Source organism: Alexandromys fortis, unplaced genomic scaffold (assembly GCF_014885135.2).
Source record: "Alexandromys fortis isolate MF-2015 unplaced genomic scaffold, M_Fortis_MF-2015_v1.1 scaffold_114, whole genome shotgun sequence".
NCBI lineage: Eukaryota > Metazoa > Chordata > Mammalia > Rodentia > Cricetidae > Alexandromys > Alexandromys fortis.
Window position 1 is genome coordinate 2,099,659 of NW_026068046.1, and position 21,571 is coordinate 2,121,229.

The 21,571-nt window shown below is 34.2% G+C and overlaps 1 protein-coding gene across 3 annotated transcripts in view; it reads right to left on the bottom strand.

Annotated features, from left to right (window-relative positions):
- Nucleotides 1–2,705: 2,705 nt before the first annotated feature.
- Thoc2 (THO complex subunit 2) overlaps nt 2,706–21,571 on the bottom strand; it is a 112,725-nt gene continuing 93,859 nt past the window's right edge. Inside the window, exons 33-39 of one of the 3 annotated variants that reach the window (XM_050118846.1) lie at nt 20,186–20,221; nt 15,086–15,223; nt 14,687–14,756; nt 14,444–14,604; nt 12,103–12,179; nt 11,574–11,619; nt 2,706–5,536 (exon numbers count right to left, since the gene is read on the bottom strand). In XM_050118846.1, coding sequence (XP_049974803.1) covers nt 11,592–11,619; nt 12,103–12,179; nt 14,444–14,604; nt 14,687–14,756; nt 15,086–15,223; nt 20,186–20,221 — 510 coding nt within the window. In that variant the 3' untranslated portion in view covers nt 2,706–5,536; nt 11,574–11,591. Of the gene's footprint in view, nt 5,537–11,573; nt 11,620–12,102; nt 12,180–14,443; nt 14,605–14,686; nt 14,757–15,085; nt 15,224–20,185; nt 20,303–21,571 lie in introns of all 3 variants that reach the window. The other 2 variants (XM_050118845.1, XM_050118844.1) reach the window with 2 other exon arrangements.

Consider the following 21,571-nt stretch of genomic DNA (forward strand, 5'->3'; position numbering starts at 1 on the left):
TTTTTTTTTACTACATCCACAGCTCTGAAAAGGTGCAAGATGGACACATGATCACAAGTCTCAAATAATATTTACTACCTGGTGCTTTAGAGGAAAAATATTTGGACACCTTATTATCTAAACATGGTCAGAAGCACTCTCAAAACAGGAAATGGTTTTTAACCTCTTGTACAAAAACAAGTAGATGTTCAGAAGCAGTGATCATATTACAAATTTAAATCTCCTACTTCCAACATAACTTATTTTATTTGCAGTTAAAAGCAAAGCTATGGACCTGGAGAGATGGCTCAGCAAATAAAAGCACTTGAACTCTTGCAGGCCACCCAGATTAAGTTTCCAGCATCCTTATCAGGCAGAACATAACCACCTAACTTCAATTACAGATTCCAGGGCCTTCTTCTGGGCTCCTGAGGCACCTGCATGCATGCAGTGTACATACACGCAGACAGATACACACATATGTAGAAGGAGCGGAAGGCCTGCTTCTCATCCCGCCCAGGTCCCACACAGCTAGCTTGACACCCGAAATAACAACACACAAATTGTATTCATTCAAATACTGCCTGGCCCATTAGTTTCAGCCTCTTTTTGGCTAATTCTCATATCTTGCTTAACCCCTATTTAGTAATCTGTGTAGCACCACGAGGAGGGTCTTACCGGGAAAGATTCAGCATGTCTGACCTGGCGGCTTGCTCCATCACATCTGACCAGAGAGGAGAGGCATAACATCTGGCTCACTTCCTTTCTTCCCATCATTCTGTTCTGTCTATTCCACCTACCTAATTTTCTTACCTATCAGACCAAGCAGTTTTCTTTATTGATTAACCAATGAAACAACAGATTGACAAATGACCTTCCCACATCACACATACAACCATTTTTTTAAAGTAAAGAGTACATGAATACATTAATGTATTCCTTCTTAACGTCCCAGCTAAAGATTACTTTTATTTACTAGCCAAGGGAAAAATGCTAGCTGGACATGATGATGCACATTTGCACTCCCAGAACTGATTAGGCTAAATGAAAAAATTGTTCAAGGCTGGCTGGAATACACAGTGACCTCCTATCTCACGCTCCAAAAATGCTAATGACTATCAACTGTAGTTCAAAATCAGTCTGGATCTGCATTATTTTTCTTAATATGATCATCTCAACTTCCAGCTATTTTCCCACAAATTACATAATTTCATTATTTATAACTGAAAAAATTCCCATTGTGTATATATACATTTTCGTTACCCACTCATCCATAAATGGGGGGGAAAGGCTGGTTTCTTGACTATTATGAACAATGAAGCACTAAAATAGATACATAAGTATGTCTATGGGTCAAAGACAAAGAGCCCTTCTAGTATATTAATCCCTGAATGGTATCACTGGATTTCATGGTAGTTCTATTTTCAGTCATTTAAGGAATTTGCACACTGATGCTGGCTGCTCCATTTTATGCTCCCATCAATAATATGTAAAGGTTCTCTTTATACCCTTGGCAACACTTGTCATGTTTTCTTGATGATGGCCATCCTGAGGTAAGACTGAATCTCAATGTAGTTTCTAGTCGCATTTCCTTGATTGCTTAGTATGTTGAACTTTACGTTTGCTGGTCATTTGCATTTTGAGAATTATCCACTGCCCATCTGAAAAGTATATTTGATATTAATCCCATCTTCTGTAAATTGGCAAAGATGTCCTCCTATTCTGTAGATTGTCTCTTCACTCTGCTTGTTTCCTTTGATGCCCAGAAGCTCTTTAATGTTATGAATTCCCATTCATCATCTGTTGGCATTATTTGCTGCTTTATTTAAGGGCCTTTTCTAAAGTCATTGTATGTCTCTATCTTGATTGTACATTCCCCTATCAATTTCCGCTTCAGGTCTTTAGCTAAAACCTTTAATCCATTTGAATTAGATTTTTGTTCATGGTAAATATAGATCTAGTCTTAGTGGCATTTCATTTGTATTTTAATAAACAAAGCTTGCCTTCTTTGCCCTTTCCTTCTTGTCTTAGTGTTCTAGCTAAGACACTCAAGTACTAAATGTAAGTACTCAAGTAAAAAAATGGATCAGAACTTTCATTCCAGATTTTAAATGAAAGTTATTCCCGATTGAATATATTATTGGCTATAATTTTGCCAGCCTTTTCCATGTCGAGGTATATCCTATTCTTATAGCTATGTAGTCCTTAAAACATGAGTGCAATTATTAAGAAACATAAAGTTCTTCTTAAATACCGATGATTTCAAGGAAAAATCAGGTATTTTCTCAAAGTCAGAAATCACTTTAATGAAGATCATTTTCTTTTGAGATATTTTGTGTCAGGTATGTTATAGGTATTCAACAGTCAAAGCACAAACCACACTCCCACAATTAATTGTTCTGGTCATCTTCTGCAAATAATAATTACACAAAAATGGACACCAAAATGTATATTCTTTTGCCAATACTAAAAGGCTCATCATTTCTTAACCCTCTTTTTAAAAGGTATATTCTTTTTCAACTCTGAAAATTTTTATTTGTGTAGATATAGTCATCAAAACATTGAGAAATGGATAGTATTAGGCATGTTTTCATCCCACGGCTTGCTCCAAGTACAGAAATAATATAATGATATTTGACAATGTAGCCCATGAAAAAATTAAGGTCTGAAAGATTATTAACTTTTCTAAGTTATGCTAAATAAGTAACAATATACACAATGATATAGTCATTTGAGAAAACTATTGTTTATTTAGAAAAATGGTTACACTGGTAGAATTCAGCAGATAAAAAATTCTCTTAAAAACGTCACTGTGAAACTTTTCCAGATGTAAGTTTAGCAATACAAAGCTCCGGTGGCTGTAAAATTAAAACACAATTAATTTTTTAATTCCCTTCTCCCCCCAATATTTCCTAATTACAAGAAAAAATGGCAAGGAACAAGTGAGCGCTGGTATATTTTTCTTTGTAGAACAGGTTTTAATGTTGTACACATACTATATAAAACGATTCTTAGGCGTTGCATAAGACAGTGCTCCACTTTATTTTTAGTGACTAATATTAAAAAAGGCCAAATAAATTAAAACTGAGTTCTAAAATGAGGTAAATTCAAAATCATTCAATAACTGTTTATTTTCAGTTTCAAACATTAAAAAGGAAGCATTTCAAATGGGGAGGAGGGACCGAAACCCAGGCAATATTTAATCAAAAGTGAAATTCTGTACATACTTATTTGCTTATTGGGAAGTATATGCAGCACATTGTGCTAAAATATGGAATAATTAACACTTTCAGCCAGTACTGAAAATAAACATGTAGAAACTAAGCAACAAGTTAAAGTACAATAACATACAACACAACAATTTTAGGTTTTCTGCATGGAGCAATAAAGCAGATAACTGAAAATGGGCCCACTTCATTCACAATTCTCAGAAATCTACTCAGGAAAATAAAATTCTGGTCACAGCTGTATGAGTTCATTTCATTCTTTTGACCTGAAAGAAACAAATTAGTTACGCTGATAGACAAGGAGAGGCAGAGGAAGAAAGTGACAAGGAAGGCCATAGCAGGGAAAGAAGAAGACAGAGAGGGAGGGCCAAAAAGTGATAAAGGCAAAAGAAGGAAAAAAACATTCAGGAAGAAACCTCAGAATTCTGTCAATACCAAAGGCCGGGATGAAGTTCCCAAAAAATGATGAAATAGTTCTGTGTCTTTGTCTATTCTTAGAAATCATTAAGACACTATGAATTTTAAGAAACACTGTACATTTTCTGTGTGCGAGAGAGTGGAAGATCTGTGGGATAGAGAGAAAAAGATTAAAGAGTAACAGGTACAACACTACAGGCGCAAGGAATAAAGTATGAAAAATAAACACAATATGGAGCAAAGGAAAGGAACCTATTTTACATAAGCCAAAAGAAATAGAAAAATGACGTCGATTTTTTTTTCACAAGGACACAATTTTAATAGTGAATTATATTAAGATGCAATGTCTGCTAAATTATAAAAATTGCTTTAAAAATATATTGACTCAATTATACTCATTTCCTTTCCTTTATGTAGACATTTTTCAAATACTGCATAATGAAATAAATTCAAAACATCATCATTACAGCATGTGGCAAATAATTTCATATCTGCCTAACATTGTTCTCAAACTTTAAATTAATGCTTAATGCATTAAACTTTATTAATGAAAATACTACATTCACACAGTTTCTAAAATCATAGCTAGAAGGGGCCTTAGAAAATAATCACACTTGCATGAAATGCTGACAAATAATTTATACATCATTTCTACACAGCATTCTGTGCATACCATGTATAATCTTGACACCATCCATTATAATTTTGGATACAATGATGTTGAACTTACAATTTTAATACTTAAAAAAATAACTGTTCCTGTCCATCAATTGATAAATGGGTAAACAAAACATGATACACATTCACTCTATGGAACATTTAGCCATAAAAAGGAATGGATTATTGACACATGCTACACCATGGGATAAATCTTGATAACATGATGCATAGATGAAAGAACCCTGGCCCCAAAGGACATGATATTGCACGATTCCATTTATATGAAATGTCCCAAACCAGGCAAATTCATAGACAGAAAATGTGTCAGTAGCTTACAGTGGCTAGAGTAAAAGGAGAGCTAAAAGTGACTGCTGACCTGCATGGGGCTTCTTTTGCAGGTCAGAGAAATGTTCTGAGATTAGATTATGGTGATGACTGTACCACACAATAAATATACTAAAGACCACTGAATCGTCCACTTTCAAATGGTGACTGCATCTCCGTTTTTTAGACCGAAAATGAATAATGTCCCAATAAAAAACATCATGATATTCACATGATGGTCCTTGATCATGATGATGTCTATGTAATGTTCCAAAAAAGAAAAAAAAAAGAAAAAAAAAAGAACGTCATGGTATCCACATGAAATGGGGTCTCAGTCATGATGATGTCACAGGAGAATTCCTTAAGGACAAGAAAACTTCTGATGATATATTTAACGGTACATTAAAGGATAAAAATGTTGTTGCTGTTAAAGCATATAAAGATCTTTCCCAGGAATTGGAATTAAATTTTTTACAAGAAGCCAAAACCCTCCAAACAACATAATCATCCCAATGTTTTCACACTTATAGAGTTCACACACAAAGGCAACCTATCTACATGATTAAGGAATTGGTTCCAGGAGGCAATTTCCTCTCCTTGCTGAGAAAGAAGGGTGAACTAAAAGTCAGTTAGTGAATTTTTCATTAGATGCTGCTTCTGGATGGCATATCTCAAGTAAAAATTGTACGCACAGAGACCTTGCTCCAAGAAATTGCCTGCAGGTGAAAATAATGTTCTGAAAATCAGCGACTTTGGAATGTCTCATCAAAAGGATGGTGGTGTGTATGCATCTTCTGACTTAAAGCAGATTCCCATAAAATGGACAGCACCAGAAGCTCTTAAATATGGGAGATATTATTCTGAGAGTGACTCATGGAGCTTTGGCATCCTCCTTGGGGAGACGTTCAGCTTAGGGGTCTGTCCACACCCTGGAATGACAAATCAGCAAGTACAAGGAAGATACTGGATGAAAACAAACATCTCAACAGTGTCCACTTATTCAATAGCGACAACGTTTGGGGGTAACAACTTGAAATTCACTTCTAAGCTCAATGAACTATCAAGCATACCTACAACCCTAGCATTTGAGAACATGAGAGGAGGATCACCATGGGTTAGATTCAAGCCTGAGGTATATGGAATTCCAGGCTAGCCTGAGCTACGAAATTGAGTCCCTGTCTCAAAAATCCTAAAACAAGAAGACATCGTGATGGAACAGCACCAAACTCGGATTTCAGGAATCTGTCCTCCATGCATTTACAATTTTATTCTCAACATTTAGCTGATGTCAATCTTCTGCAATGTTCTACTAAGTTTATTTCTAAACAATGCTATAAATATATGCCACTTTAACGATTATAAATAAGCAAGATTAGCTCATAAACCTAAAGGGTCACTGATACCTATCTTTTTCAGTTATTTTGTTGGTATTTCTCAAAATCATTTTCTTGACTGTTCTAGGCTGGTCAACAAAATCATCACCCACGCCTGTTATGTACACCACATCACGGATACATTGTAACGTTAATTGATGACTGGCTATGGCCCTCTCCTCTGGCCATGTTGTTCATTATCAACATTGGTCAGGATATTTATATTATCAATATAATTTAATTACATGGGGCATTTACATCTAAATCTAGAGTTATCTATTCAAGTCTTTAAAGATCCATCAATCTATTTATCTGGCAGAAGATTTTGAAGAAAGTGGATATTCTAGTCACGGCTAAATTAAAGTCCATATTTAACTCTCTTGGGTTCCCAATGCTCAAATTTGACAGGTTGAAACTCTGAGTTAATACTATTGACAATATGTGCTTAACAGTACAAACTGAGAGTAATATAAACCATGTTCTTTAGTAAATCATATACCAACATTAATTCAATGTAGATCTAGTATTAAAAGACCGCAAGTATTGTATATTGTAAAGAGAATCAGAGAATAAAAATTCATGTTCGTAACTAAAAACAAATCATTTTGTACTGCAGGCTCAGTTCAACCCACTGTCCTCCATCATACACATGTACTCTTTTGGAGCTATAAACTGTACTTACTACCATATAGAACACAATCAAATCAAATCAAATCAAAAGTGGCCTTCCATTCTGCTGAAAATAGAATATATATATAAACATCATTTTATATTGGTAATTATCTAAATGTACTCAATTCTTTTTACCTGATTCAGAGCTCACACATTTTATAAAATAGACTTTTTGATAATAATGAAAAATTTAAGGGAAATTGTAAAATACAAGCCTGCCCAAATAATATTTAACTCATGGTTAAGTGTCTACCTCAAAGGAGGTACCACCACAGCAATGTGTTGACTGGATTTACTATCGTGTGAAGTTATCATGATTTTCCCTCAGTGCTTATCCCTCTCCTTGTCCAAAGCTGAATCACATACAAGGAGAAAGTTGACATTTAGAATATCAAAGGAACAATCACAAAGAAAAAGTTAGGAGGGAAAAGACATGGGGACAGGCATTCTAATCTAGTATTACACCTACAAGTGCCCTTAGGAACTTTCACAACAAACACAGATCCTGGAATGTTCTGTGTAGATAAAATGTAACACCAACTTAAACTTGAGAATCTTTCAAACCAAAACCTAATTGTACACAGGGTTGCGTGTCAGAATAAAAAAAAATGTACAGAGAGGATAGTCACACAATGGACAAATGGGGCAGGAACCCTTTATCTCAATGTCAAGATATTTAAAACACAAAAGAAAATAGTATGTGTCTACCTGAAGAGAAAAAGCAAGGAAGTACAAAATTCTTTCTGGCTTCAATAACTTAGTACCTTTGAGTATTGGTTCACAAAACCCACAACTAGAATTTTCAAAAGTATAAATTTAACCAGGAGAAACTATCTATTGGATAAATATCTACTGGAGTATCTATCACTCCAATCTCCTTAACAAAAGTTTTGTACATATTAAATGATTGCTATATATAAACTCAAACAAAAATAAAAGCCAAATTTGTTCTCAAGAAATATCCTCAAAGATATAAAACAGTCATTAGTATGTTTTCACTTCTATCAAACAGTATACATAATTAAACTTGTTTGATAGCAGGACAAAGTCTTTTTTTCTTCCAATAGTGTTTTTCACCAATGTTTTCATTGATTAAATCATTCCACATTGTGGTTACTACTACTATACACAGATTTCCAGGTACTAGACTGCATAAATATCAGATGAAAATAATTGGTTATTTTATTAGAAAAATGGGTAAAGTTGCAATCTAGGCATGTGGATTATGTTGTATACTTATACATATGTGGGAACCAGTACTGACTAGATCCTAAGGGATAAACTCCATCAAATACTTTATTTCCTCATAAGGATTACTACCACATTTAGACTATGCCTTAGAATGACAATGTGTTCCTAAAGTTAGAAACTTGTGAGATCTTAAGAGACTAGTTTTCCAAGTCAAACTATAAGGAGGGGAGGCTAGAACAGAAATTAAAACTAAGGATATAATGGAAACAACCTGAACCATGAATAAAGAAGCTGCTTTGGCCTGTGATAGGGCAGAATAGAGCTAGGTGGAGAAAACTAAATTGAATGCTGGAAGAAAGGAGGAGGAGTGAGGAGAAACCATGGAGCCACCGCCTGAGGCTTGCCAGTAAGTCAATCACACAGCGATACACAGATTAATAGAAATGTGATGTGGGAGTCCCCTCTATGTGCTATAATTACCATTAATGAATAAAGAAAACTGCCTTGGTCTGTTGATATGGCTAAGCTTAGGTAGGCAGGGAAAACGGAACTGAATGGTGGGAGGAAAAAGGGTAAAGTCGGGAAGAAGCCATGGAGCTACAGGAGACAGACGGTGGAAATTTTACCTGGTAAGCCACTGCCATGTGGTGATAAACAGATTAATAGAAATGGGCTAAATTAAGATGTAAGAATTACCCAATAAGAAACTAGAGCTAATGGGCCAAGCAGTGATTTAATTAATACAGTTTTTGTGTGATTATTTCAAGAGCCTAGGCAGCCGGGAAACGAACAAGAAGCTTCCCCCAACAGTCACATATACCAAGTAGCAATTCAGAAGTCATAGGATAGTTGTTAGATAATGATTTAATGAGTATGAGTTTTTGGTTTGTTTGTTTCCTGCACTTTGGGGTTGGGGACTGAACCTAGGACCTTGCATTGCTAGAAAAACAGTCTACCACTGGGCTACATCCTGAGCTTCAGGCAAGGACTTTTAAAGATTAAAGTAAAACAAAATGTTAAGACAAAAGCAACTAGTTATCCAAAGCAATAAATCAAGGAGAGGAAGAATTTGGAGAAAGATTTTGCAGGTAAAAAAACAAAACAGAAGAATTTTGGAGCTAAGAGTAGGGACCAGGACAAGAGACTTTGAAATGAACATAATCTAAATCATATTCATATATATATACATATATATTTATAAATTCTCGATTCTAATGTGATCATTGTAATATGTCTGTACTTGGGATGACAGGTACAACAAAGCAGAGTAATTTCTTGACCATCTCCCCTGAAACAACTATTCTAAATACCAACAAGAAAATCTTAAATCAGTGATAGGATAAAATAATGACAATGTGATGTGTCAGCAGCTCTCCTTTCTGTACAGGAAACAAGTTAACAGGGGAACAAGAAAAGCAGATTTAGATTCACCTTGCAGATAGACAACAGTACCATAGAAAATGAGATTCCTGATCCAAAAGAAAGAATAGCTTGCCCAATCACAGAACAAAGCCAAACACAGAGGCAGCCAGAAAATAATCAGAAGAAGAAAATCAATCACAGCCTCCCAAGAGTAAGAGTCTGCCCCAGAAGAAAGCATGTGTGACAAAATTGTCAAGAAAATAAATATATCTGTAAATGGTTATCCTGTTCAAGAAGATTTACTTCAAGATGTCAAACACTTAGTCCTGTCCAGTCCTACAGACCCCACCTTTTGGTACAAGGGATATTTCATGGCCAGTATAAGAATAACTCATAGAAATCTGTATTAAAAGTTTCATGTCTAAAAAGGCAAACTGAGATTCTGAGAGAAAATAGATACATAAAGAGTCACAGTGAAGCCGGGCGGTGGCGGCGCACGCCTTTAATCCCAGCACTGGGAGACAGAGGCAGGCGGATCTCTGTGAGTTCGAGGCCAGCCTGGTCTACAAGAGCTAGTTCCAGGACAGGCCCCAAAGCTACAGAGAAACCTTGTCTCAAAAAACCAAAAAAAAAAAAAAATCACAGTGAAAGTTGTCAGTGACTATGGTTGATCCATTCCTAACAAAAACTTCACAGAATCTTAATAGAGATGCAGCATGTTAAATAAGAATTTCAAATTAAAAGAAAGGGACTACAGAGATGGTTCAGTGGTTAAGAGCACTGGCTGCTCTTCCAGATGACCCAGGTTCAATTTCCAGCACCCATATGGCAGCTCACAGCTGTCTGTATCTCTAGTTCCAGAGGATCTGATACACTCATCTGGACATACATGCAGGCAAAACCACAAATAAACATGAAATATAAATAATTTTTAAGAAAGGTTAATATTAGAATAAAAACAATATATGGTATATATAGAATATATACTGTATATAAACTAATATATATATATAATGGTTCCCCAGGGGAGACAGTAGGAAGGATGCCTAGAAGACTGAGTAATACTATTTTTTTCTACAATCTTCCTAATCAAAAAGTAAGAGAAGGCTATTAGCCAGGTGGGGTGGTATATATTTTTAATCCCAACACTCAGGAGGCAGAGGCAGGTAAATTTCTGTGATTTCAAGGCCAGTCTGGTCTACATATTAAGTTCAAGGTCAGCCAGGGCCTTGAGGAATAAGAGAAAAAACTACTAAATGCTAAATTTTTTGTACTACTGCTTATCCTGCTCTACTATTTGGATAATAAACAAGGAGAAACAGGGCAGAAAAAAAACATACCTTTCCTTAGGTCATTTATCAGATAACCTCAAATTCCTGCATTGCAACTAAAATAAATATGACAAAACCCACATCCTAAACCAAACCGTTATAGTGAATTGCCCTCCAGACATTTCTCACCCTTAAACAACCCTAAGTAAGGTTTGTTATATATCTTCTTCCGTTAACGATTAAAAGCAGCTCAAATTAGAGATAAGTTATAAATAGTGGATATATGTGTAATATTAATAAGAAGTGACCATTACAATGGAAGTAAAAAAAATGAACTATAAAAAGCAAAGTCAACTTCAGCTATATCTGTCTGGAATCATTAATGGAAGAGACAAATCATTCTGTATCAATAATCTTCAAACATGAAGAGTAACCATTCAGATGCTGACTTTAAGTCTTCAACAAAAAATAAGTTATATTAGGAATATGAACAGTCTGTCCATGATGGTGAGCATATAACTTTTATGTATCACACAAAGCAAATGCATCGCCTTGAAAACAAATTTGCCTATTTAAAATACAGCCAAAAGTCCAGAACTTAGTATCTAACTTTGCAAAACATGGACAGCGGCAGAAAGAAAGGCACAAAAACTTAAAGGCCCAAAGAAGAGAAAACACTAAAGTCCTGCCCTTTTAAGTGTCAACTTCATTTTCTAATGTATCTGTGACCTGCTTCAATCTTTCAGAGTTTTGATTTCTTCACCTATAAAGTACAAATATCACCATCACTTTTTGGGCTAATGGTGCTTTAAAAACATAATTATCCAGAAAAGGTGGGACTATGTGGCGAAGAGATAGACAGATGCTCTCAACTATATCTTGATTCTTTTTTAAGTGTGACTAACCAGCAAGCTTAAAGTGAAAACAAGCTTAAAGTTTAAAAATAACTACAAATTTTATATCTATACACAAAAGACTTTGTCATTATATTCAGGTAAATATCAAGTAACTGTATCCTGCAAAAAGAATTCCTTTACCATTTTCAGGCCTCGTTTAGGTGTTATCTCTAAATAAAAAGGAAGGGAGAGTATACTCACCTTGGTTGAAAGTGTTCATTATCTGTGCTTGTCAGAGGACTTATGAGTAGATGACAAATTAAGAGAAAACAACGTTGGGGCAGGGAAGAATAGTGTCCTACTTTTGGTTTAACCCCTTAGGCTTCTAAGTCTAATTAATTGGCTCTCATTGGTCTACTAACTCAAATTCTAGGAGCTCAACTTAAGTGTCATATCATTCTGCTGATGTGGTCACCATGCTCCACAGCCCAAGGGATTCACTATTCCTCTTTTTTCTCATAGTAACAATACAAAGGGATAATAACAACAAAAATACACAGAGCTTATAAAACTTGTACCATAAAACATCTCAGTGCACTACAAAATTATTTTTAAAGTCCAGAAGATCAAATCTCTTGTTTTCAGATCATACATTGAAGGTTAAGTACAAATTTCACTTTAAAACTACTAAGCTACTGCATATATAGACCACATACAAAAAAAGGTTTAATTCGAAATATGAACAGTATCAAACTTCTATTATAGTGAAATATAAAAATGAAAAGGATATTGTTTCTTCTCTTCCTTTCCTCCTGAACTATCCCGTTTCTCTTTCTTTTCTATCTTTTCTTTATCATGCCTGGATTCCTATAAGGAATGATGAAATTAGTTGGGGAAGCAAAAAAATAAAAATACGTTTCTTAAAAACAGCTTGAAATTCCCTTTGTTCATACACCAGTCATATTTTTCTCCAAAAATCTGCTTAAAATTGACATGAAAACCACATGTAACAAAAGAAAAAGTAGGAATACTGAACTAAAGAAAAAAGTAGTCATATACTACAGGAAAGAACAGAAAATGGTATTTGCAAAAGATGTATTGCAGTCAAGTATCCAAAATGGCAAAAGAACTTTTAAAAGTGAATGTCATAAAAGAAAATTCATTTTGAAAACACTGAAAGAATGTGAAGACATTTCTCCAAAGATATAGTGATACATAGAAAGACAGATAGTTGATATCATTAGTCAACTGAGCAAATGCAAATCAAAACCACAATGAATTACTACTCACATTCACTAGGATGCCTATGATTAAACTAAAAATAAAAAGTAGCCAATGTTGACAAGGATATGTAGAAATTGCACCCTCATATATTGCTAGTAGGACTGCAAACTATACAGCCACTGTGGAAAAGCTTGGCTGCAATTCAAAAAAGCTAAACAAAATTATCTAATTATATATATATATCCTAAGAACATTGAAGATAGTCAAATGAATTATTTTATATTAACACACAAATGGTCACAGCAACATTTTTCATAATAACCAAAAAGTGGCAACATTCTAAAAATTCAACAGCTGGCTGGGTGTGGTAGCTTACACCTGTAATCTTAGCACTAGAGAGGCTGGGGCAGGAGAACTGCAAGTTTAAGGCTAGGCCAAGATATTAAGGAAACTCCAAGACAGCTTGGGATACAAAGGGAAGTCATGTCTCAAAAATCCACCAACAAATGTGGTATGTTCATATAATGAAACATTATTTAGTCATAAGAAGAGATTAAGTAATGGCAGATACTACAATATGGAAGAAGAACTTCAAAATCATTCTTAAAAGGCAGACACAAAAGGCTATATTATTTTATAATTCTTACATGAAACATTAAAAATAGGCAACTCCACAGAGACAGAAAGCAGATTAGTAGTTGCCAAGGACTGGGGAAGGCAAAGTGGGAAATGAATGTATCATGAGCCCATGGGTCCCCTTTGGGACAATTATAATGTTTTGGAACCAAACAAACACCAAGTGTACAATATTGAAAATTAATTCAATGGTTTTTAACCTTCCTAATGTTGTGTGACCTTTTAATATAGTTCATGTTGTAGTGATTCCCCCAACTATAAAATTATTTTTGTTGCTACTTCATAACTAATTTTACTACTGTTATGAATCTTAATGTAAACGTTTTTGGAGACAGAGGTGTGCCAAATGGGCTACAACCCAGAGGCTGAGAACTGAGGACTTTCATTATGTCAACTGAAAAGCAATGAAAAGAAACAGCCTTCTTTTTGGAAGCCTACAGAATTAAATTATCCACTATTAACTTTTCTAAAACATTTAAAAAATGTAAGTACACTACACATTTTTAACATTTACAGTAATGCTATGTAAACAGTTTACAAACAACTTAGTAGTGGCTTATCAGTTATTCTATGGAACATGATTGAGATTTGAGTATTAATCAGTATATAACAACGCACTTTATACATGCATAGGCATATCTCACAAATAAAGAGAAACTAAAAGAACTGTGTAGAAGTAAACATAAATAACTGAAGTGGACAGAGTAAAATGGAGAGAAAAAGAACTTCAGAAGCACACTAATTCTAACTTCACAGTAATTTCGGACTGATGAATCTCCAATTTCGCAATCAGAGTACCTGCCCACTCCCAAGCCTTCTACTCCCATTCAAAATAATTAGCAAATGATTATCTGGCAGGAATATACATACATACACCGAGGCTCTAAATTTATAAGAGTGAGTATTTTCCTCACAAGACCCTAAGAGCCACATGTAATTAATGGTTGCTTTGAGAGAGCAAGACAATCAGTCTTCTCAAAGGAAAAGGCCTCTGATATGTTATCCAATCACAAGTAGTCAGCCTAAACACATATGCATATGAACAGCATTTAAAGGACTCAGCAGGTTTTATTTATAGGTACATATATAGGTGTAACAATAATAAAGAAGTAATGAAGTGTAGAGGGTGTTTAGAAAAGACACAGGAAGACTGGAAGTCAGTAGCATGGGGTAGAAATGATATAAATACAGTATTTATATATGACATTCTCAAAAAATAGTAAAATACATGTTTCCAAAAACTATACAGTTCTTTTGTGTTCCTAATTTACCTTTTTGCCACCAGAGGAGATTTTATCCATCTTCTCAGATTTAAACGAATCACTACTGCCTTTTTCTTTGCCTGAAGATTTTGACTTATTTTTTTCTTTGTCTTTCTCATTTGGATATTGAGATTCACATGGACTCTCACTTTTGTGTTTTGAAACCCCCACTAAAATTACAAAAGAGAATAATGAAAGGCTTTTCCAATTCACTCTGAGGATTGCTTCCAAGGTATCAGTAAGTCTACCTACTTGTTCCATTTTCCTCTTTCCGCCTCTTTGTTATGTCCGGTGGCACTTCACGGTCATTGTTTGAGTGATCCTAGAACCAAGAATTGTGAACTACATTGATCAAGGGTTATGGTTTTTGATTTGTGCTGTTCTGTTTTGAAGTATTTTTATACAAGAAAGACACCACTAACTAGCTTTGGAGGATATTTGTAGTACCACATATTTGGTAAAATGGCATGAAAGAGATTGCTAAGCTGAAGTTCCTTATTAGTGTAGAAAATGCAAACACACTTTAGGGTGACTATACCAGTTAAAACTTGAAAGAGACTGCTATGGAATAAAGCAGTATTTTTTAAAAGCAGAAAATACATTAATATACATGAAAAAGGCGTTCCAAGCTAATTTTGAAAAATTACAAACCCTTTTCCGCTCTTTCCTGTCCTTTTCATCTTTTTTCTCTCTTTCTCTGGATCTTTCCCTTGACTTGTCCAAATCTTTCTTGTCCATTTCTCTCTCCTTACTCTTGGACAGTGGTGGAGGAGTATGATTAATGTAGAGCTGTTAAAATTAAGGCAATATTACTAAAGATTATTAGTTTTCCAGTATTGACAGCCTTCGGTATCTTCGTTTATTAAATGAAAGATAATAGGTAATTATATATAGTCAGAACTAGTTATCGGCCTGTTTTATCAGAGCTTAAATAAAAGAATGTGATGCATATATAAAGGCTTTATTCCTGGGCCCTATAAAGATTCTCATTTTTACCCAATTCACTATTAGCTCAACTGACATTTCATAGTAAATTCACAAGCCAGCATTCTCCATGTCCTTCTAGTCTATAAGCGTTGATATGTGAAAAACAGCAACTGGACTTTTCTGCTATAAAAAAGATAAAACACAAATCCCTATGCAATCATGAATATTTGAAGGTCTAATCATCTAATAATAGGGAGTCAATGACAGGGGGCTGCTGTGGGACATAGTCTGTACCCTGTCACTTGTATTTTAAATAAATGCTGATTGGCCAGTAGGCAGGCAGGAAGTAGAGGTGGAACAATGAGAATTTTGGGAAGAGGGAAGTTTCAGTCTGAAGTCATCACCCAGACACAGAGCAAGCAAGATGTGATTGCCTAGCCGATAAAGGTACCAAGCCACATAGCTAACACAGACAAGAAGTATGGGGTAATATAAGTTATAAGAGTTAATAAGAAGCCTGAGCTAATGGGCCAATCAGTTTATAATTAATGTAGGCCTCTGTGTGTTTCTTTGGGACTGAACAACTGCGAGACCAGGCAGGACAGAAACATCAGTCAACAGGGGACAAAAAGGTACAAATAAAATCTAGCCACGATTTTACTAGGGATAAACCAGGCAGTGATTATCTCAAATATTGTTTATACATATAAAGACTGATGCATAGTCTCTAAACTGAAAGCACTGCAGCTTTATCAAATAATCACAACAGTAAATTCTAACTTACTGGTTCTAAATAGCTCAGGAAATCAAGCATCAGGTAAGCTGAGGGTGACTAAACTACTTGAAAGACTGAAAAGTGATATAAAAATTATTCTCTGTGAAAAGGTCTATTGGTGATAAAATAGCCAGATATAAAGGTATATTTGAGTATAAATGGTATATTTGAGTATAAATGAGAGAAAAATCCTACTTATGGGAGTTGGAAATATGGAAAACAACTATAAAAGAAAATGTTTAGGAAGAAGTCAGAAAATAATCAAATCCCTAACTTTATGGCATGTATAATTGGGTACAAGTTGATGTTTCATTTGATATGTTCAAAGAATGATAAATAGAACTCATAATGTAGCTACATAATTCTAGATATACCCTAAGAAGAAATAGAATAGTAAATGAAAGGTAAAATATTTTACAGTAATAAATCCTTTAATAATTGAAAAAATGCAAGAAAGGACTATCAATTTAAAGGTTAAACACTTATTCTTTCAACACTACCAAACATTTTTAATTCAGTTGCCTGAGAAATATTATCAAAGCAATTTTACTAGTAAGTCCATTCTTTTAAAATAATGTTTAAAAGTTGAAGAATGACTGAAAACAGTGTTTATCAATAACAGGATTAAGAGAATAACCCATGGTCATAAAAACTCGGGAGGCAGAGGCAGGCAGATCTCTGTGAGTTCAAGACCAGCCTGGTCTACAGAGCTAGTTCCAGGACAGGCTCCAAAGCCACAGCGAAACCCTGTCTCGAAGAAAAGACTATCTAAAAGACTCTCTTGCTGAATATGCTTTAAATGACACTTAAGATTTTTCTAATTGTGAAATCTATTCACATCTTTTCCTGCATTTTAATATTATGTATGAATTAGATGAGACAAACTCAATAATATATTACTGAGACACTCAACAATCTCTTTAAGAAAGTGCTGCTTCATTTCTCCTACTACAAGAGTACCCTCATTCCCCCCACCCAAACAACATTTTTATCCATGCCTACTTAAATCTGTACTGTCAGGAATTGAGAAACTTCTCTGGGACTTCTGGCATTAATACTCAAATCCTTCACTGTTCACATAAAATGACAAATAGTTAAACTGATATACAATCAGAAATTCTAAGTTTAGAAATATGCCAATTCATTTCCTCCTCTCTGCCTTTCTAATAAGTGTGACCAAAACACCTTTTTCTACAAAGCATAGTTTCTCATCACCTAATATAAGTGGAATTCATATGTCTTTTTTAGGCATCTTAAGCACACTGTATAATCTTCAAAATGTATCCTACCATACAGCAACCTAATGTTCTATGGCTATCAACAGTCCCTAACTTTCATCCCTTTTACCTTTTAAGAATGAATAATTACATTTATCTTAAAATTCTTTGTTTTTCTAAGATAGCTTGAAAGCAATCAGCAACTAAACTATCTCTCGGCTCTGCAATTCACTTCCTAGTGGACTCTTCGTTTTATTCATCTGCCATTTCTGTAATGGGCTTTCCTTATGAATCTCAAGTGACTTATTTCTGTACTTAATTGCTTCTAGTCCAGAAGAACTAGATGCTTTTTACACTTTTTATGCTTCTTAGAGGCTAGTACATATGAAGAATGTTTAATACATAGTTGTCAAATAAAGTTAAAGATGTGTTAGAACACTCTGGAGGTAATAACATAGGATTTTTTTCCTAGTTTGATTTTATTTCCTTATATTGAGACCATTAATATCTAATAAAGGAATTTAGCCAACTTTCAAAATCAAGGCCTGGTTAGACTCGTCACTATACGTAGCTGCTAATATTGTTACACCAAAGCACAACTGATCACCAGCAGAAATATGGGAGGTGGAAACTGGATTGGAAGGTGGGCCGAGAAAACATATGAGTTCTATTTTAGGTTAGTCATCATTTAATCTCATTAAAATATTAAATTCATGTATTACTTTACTATGGATTAGAAAGTAAAAATACCCAATAAGTATTAAGAAAGAAAATTCTGGGGGCAAATAATAACCTAAAAATATCAAAATAAAATCAAGGAAACAATTTTATATGTACAAGTAACAAGGTAACAGGAAAGAGAGACACGTATCTTACAGCAAAACCTCTAGAAGTAGAAGCTGTCCCAGAAACAGTGAGGGTATAAAGACTGCTCAAAGTCCAGGAAAATTTTTATATCAAACCATTCAAATGCATTTAGATTTTTTTATACATTCAAAATTATAAAATCAGCTACTATACAAAAACACTACTTTGGATTGCTTACCAAAGGCTTTAAGAGTTCATTTAAAGTATTTGTTGAGTGACTAAACCTTACTCTAAGATCCCATGCTAACCTAAGGATCTGAAAAACAAAATGAGTCTCTAAGTTTTAATTGCATAGTATATGCCACTTTCAAATTTTTCTGGTTCCATGTGAAATAATCTATTGAATTTCAAATGCCCACAAAAATCTTCCTGCATGAAAATGTTGATAAATTGACCTCAATTGCCACATTTAAGAATATTAAAAAAAAAGAATAATATTAACTAAACTGACTTCAATTGCCACATTTAGAAAATAATATAAACTCACTAAAGACACTAGGAAATCTGTACAGCTATTATTGAGATGGATGTTGAGAACAGGAAACCTTGATTTTAACTCACATTTTCAGTAATGACAAATTGTGTGCCATTGGGAATAGTTCAATCTCTCATTTGTCAAAAAGACACTACTATCTGCCCTATTTAACTCATTGTACTATTAAAAGCATGAGATGAGACCATATATATTATCTAGATATGCAAAAATGACAAAACATAATCTTGACGACAAATGCAAGAAATCATAATCTTCATCACCGACAAGAAAATCTAATTAATCTTAGCATCAGGTTTCAAACCAATTCTACATATATCTTAATAAAAAATGCTAAAAAATTAAGACTATTACAAGCCCATGGATATAAAATAGCCCACACAAGAAACTGATTGGTAAAACTGACAAATACAATCTCAAACTGACTGCAAAGACCTACTATACTGCAGTACGTTTTTATGATAGTCAATAAAAAGGTTTTACTTTAAAACAAAATACTCATAACATAGTGGATAATCTTTCAAATAATAGGTTATATTAAAAACAATGCCATATATTTAGGACACAGGCATTTTGGCTATCTAAACCATTAAATAACTAGTAATTTTTTGCTCAGAATCTACAGGCATTTCATCTAAAAATAAAATTATATGGCCATTTCAAAATGGTGCATAAGTAAAAAATCATACTTAGCATATAAGTAGAAGACATAAAGTAGAAAAGGGTACAGATTTTATAATAAGACACAATGACATGAAAAATAGACAATTCAAATATAATACCAAAATGAACTCCATAAAAATACACAAACTGCACACTGTTTTTAAGGATCAGAATACCCAAGAGAGTAGTATAAAAAAGCAAAGAATTAATACTGACATTTAAACATAGCCATCAAATTGAGTACTCACTTCCAAAAGAAAGATTATTTTATATTTACTCTAACTCCTGGTCTTATGCCACAGCTACTAAAAGGATACTTCAGCAGAAGGACACATAAAGAAATTCATGGATTGAGATGGATTTAGTTTTTAAAAGCTATGAGTGCAGCAAATTATTTTGTTTTTCTGAGTTATCTATAAACAAAGTAAGAAAACTGACAAGTTTGTTCTGTGAAAGCTATGTAAGCCTACCTACCACCCATCCCGAACAAATCAGTAACTCTCCATTTCCCAAATCTTATCAAATTTCCAGATTTTAAAGCATAAAAAATACATAATACAGCAAGCAAGAATATATAAAATTACTACAACATCACACATCTAACAATGTCTCTAAAAGGACCATTGTTATCTGTGCTTTTATGGTTGTTGTTTGTGGTAAGAATTTATAAGGTGATTCTACATAAAGAAAGAGAATGCTCTCTCCCACCAATCCTAGCATACAAAATTTACTAGGGTGGTGGCACCTACTAACTTAAAAGAAGTTAAGAATTTCTGGTATACTTAGGCATGATTTTAAAAGACTCAAACCTTTGCTGAAGATTCCTTGAGATCGATGAGACTGTCCTGTAGAAAATGAATGGAGATGACAGGTGAGCTGGCATAGTTCTCAGAACCCAGAGGAACTTTGGGAAGTATGTCTGTAACCTGGAAATAAACCAGCTATTTCTTGTGAGGATAAATTCCAAAAAATCATTATCAATATGAATATCAGCAATAAAAACAAAGAACAAAACCATATAATGGAATTATAATGCTAAAAATTTATAAATATAAAATATTTAAATTTTCTTCTGATTGAAAGTTAAAAATAAATGTCAATGCCACAGATTTTATATTAAGCTTAAAGTAATTAAGAAGCTTTAAAAAGGCAAAACATTTTTTCTCCACCAAAAGTGAAAGCAATGGAGGTCACCATGGAAGAAATTTCACTAATATTGTCATTGTTATTCTCTAATTAGAAGATTTTCAAATTTTATCCATTTATAACTCCAATAAGTATAAACATTTTAATCTAGCTACAAAATTCAGTGGCATATAAGCAAAAATAGTTTATAAAACAGGAATCAATATTTTGTTGCAAAGTATCATGATTACTGAATCACATGCCTCTCACAAGGAAAAAAAGTTTAAAAAGAAGAAGAAAAATAAACCAATTATATTATTACACCACGGTGCTCTGGATGAAGAAGTAATTAACTTACAGTTTGAAAAGTTCAACGTACTGCAAATTCAAAGATTCCATGAAATTAGATGATTTTAGAATTAAAATTAAATATGGAGCAAGGAATGGCTACCCTGAGTCTTCAAGAAGGCTACACCCACGATTTTGTGCTGCAGTTGAATGCCTGGGGTTTCTCTTTGCTGGGTGGTAGGACTGGATGCCACATCTGCTCTTATCGTAACGCAAGGTTCAACTTGTTGGGAACCCAATGGGTATAAACAAACCTCCAAGGGAAGATACAACAGAAGCTGCATGCTCACTGAATAAACACAACTACAGGAGAACTGATCACCAAGGAGACTTTAAAATGGAACTCCTTTCAAGACTCCTTCTTAGAAGGCACACCGGAATGATGCTCATCAAGAAGCTTGATGAATTCAGAGGTATCTTGTTTATCGTGTATCATTCAGGAAGTCTTCAGTGCTATATAATCTTCAATATTTATGCCGAAAAATAGCTTCATTCTGCTGAAAACATTCGTTTGCTTGTAGCTACCATTGCGCTCCAAAAAGGACTGCTTAAAGCAGTGAGGCACTTCTGGGTAAAATTTCTCTTGCACTTTGAAACACAATAAAATTAGTGCTAGGTCCTTGAAGTTCTAACATTTTTATAATAAAAATACTCAATAGGAAAAATTAGTCCACCAATACAGAAAAATTTCATTTTCTAATTCAATATAAAACCTCCAGTGG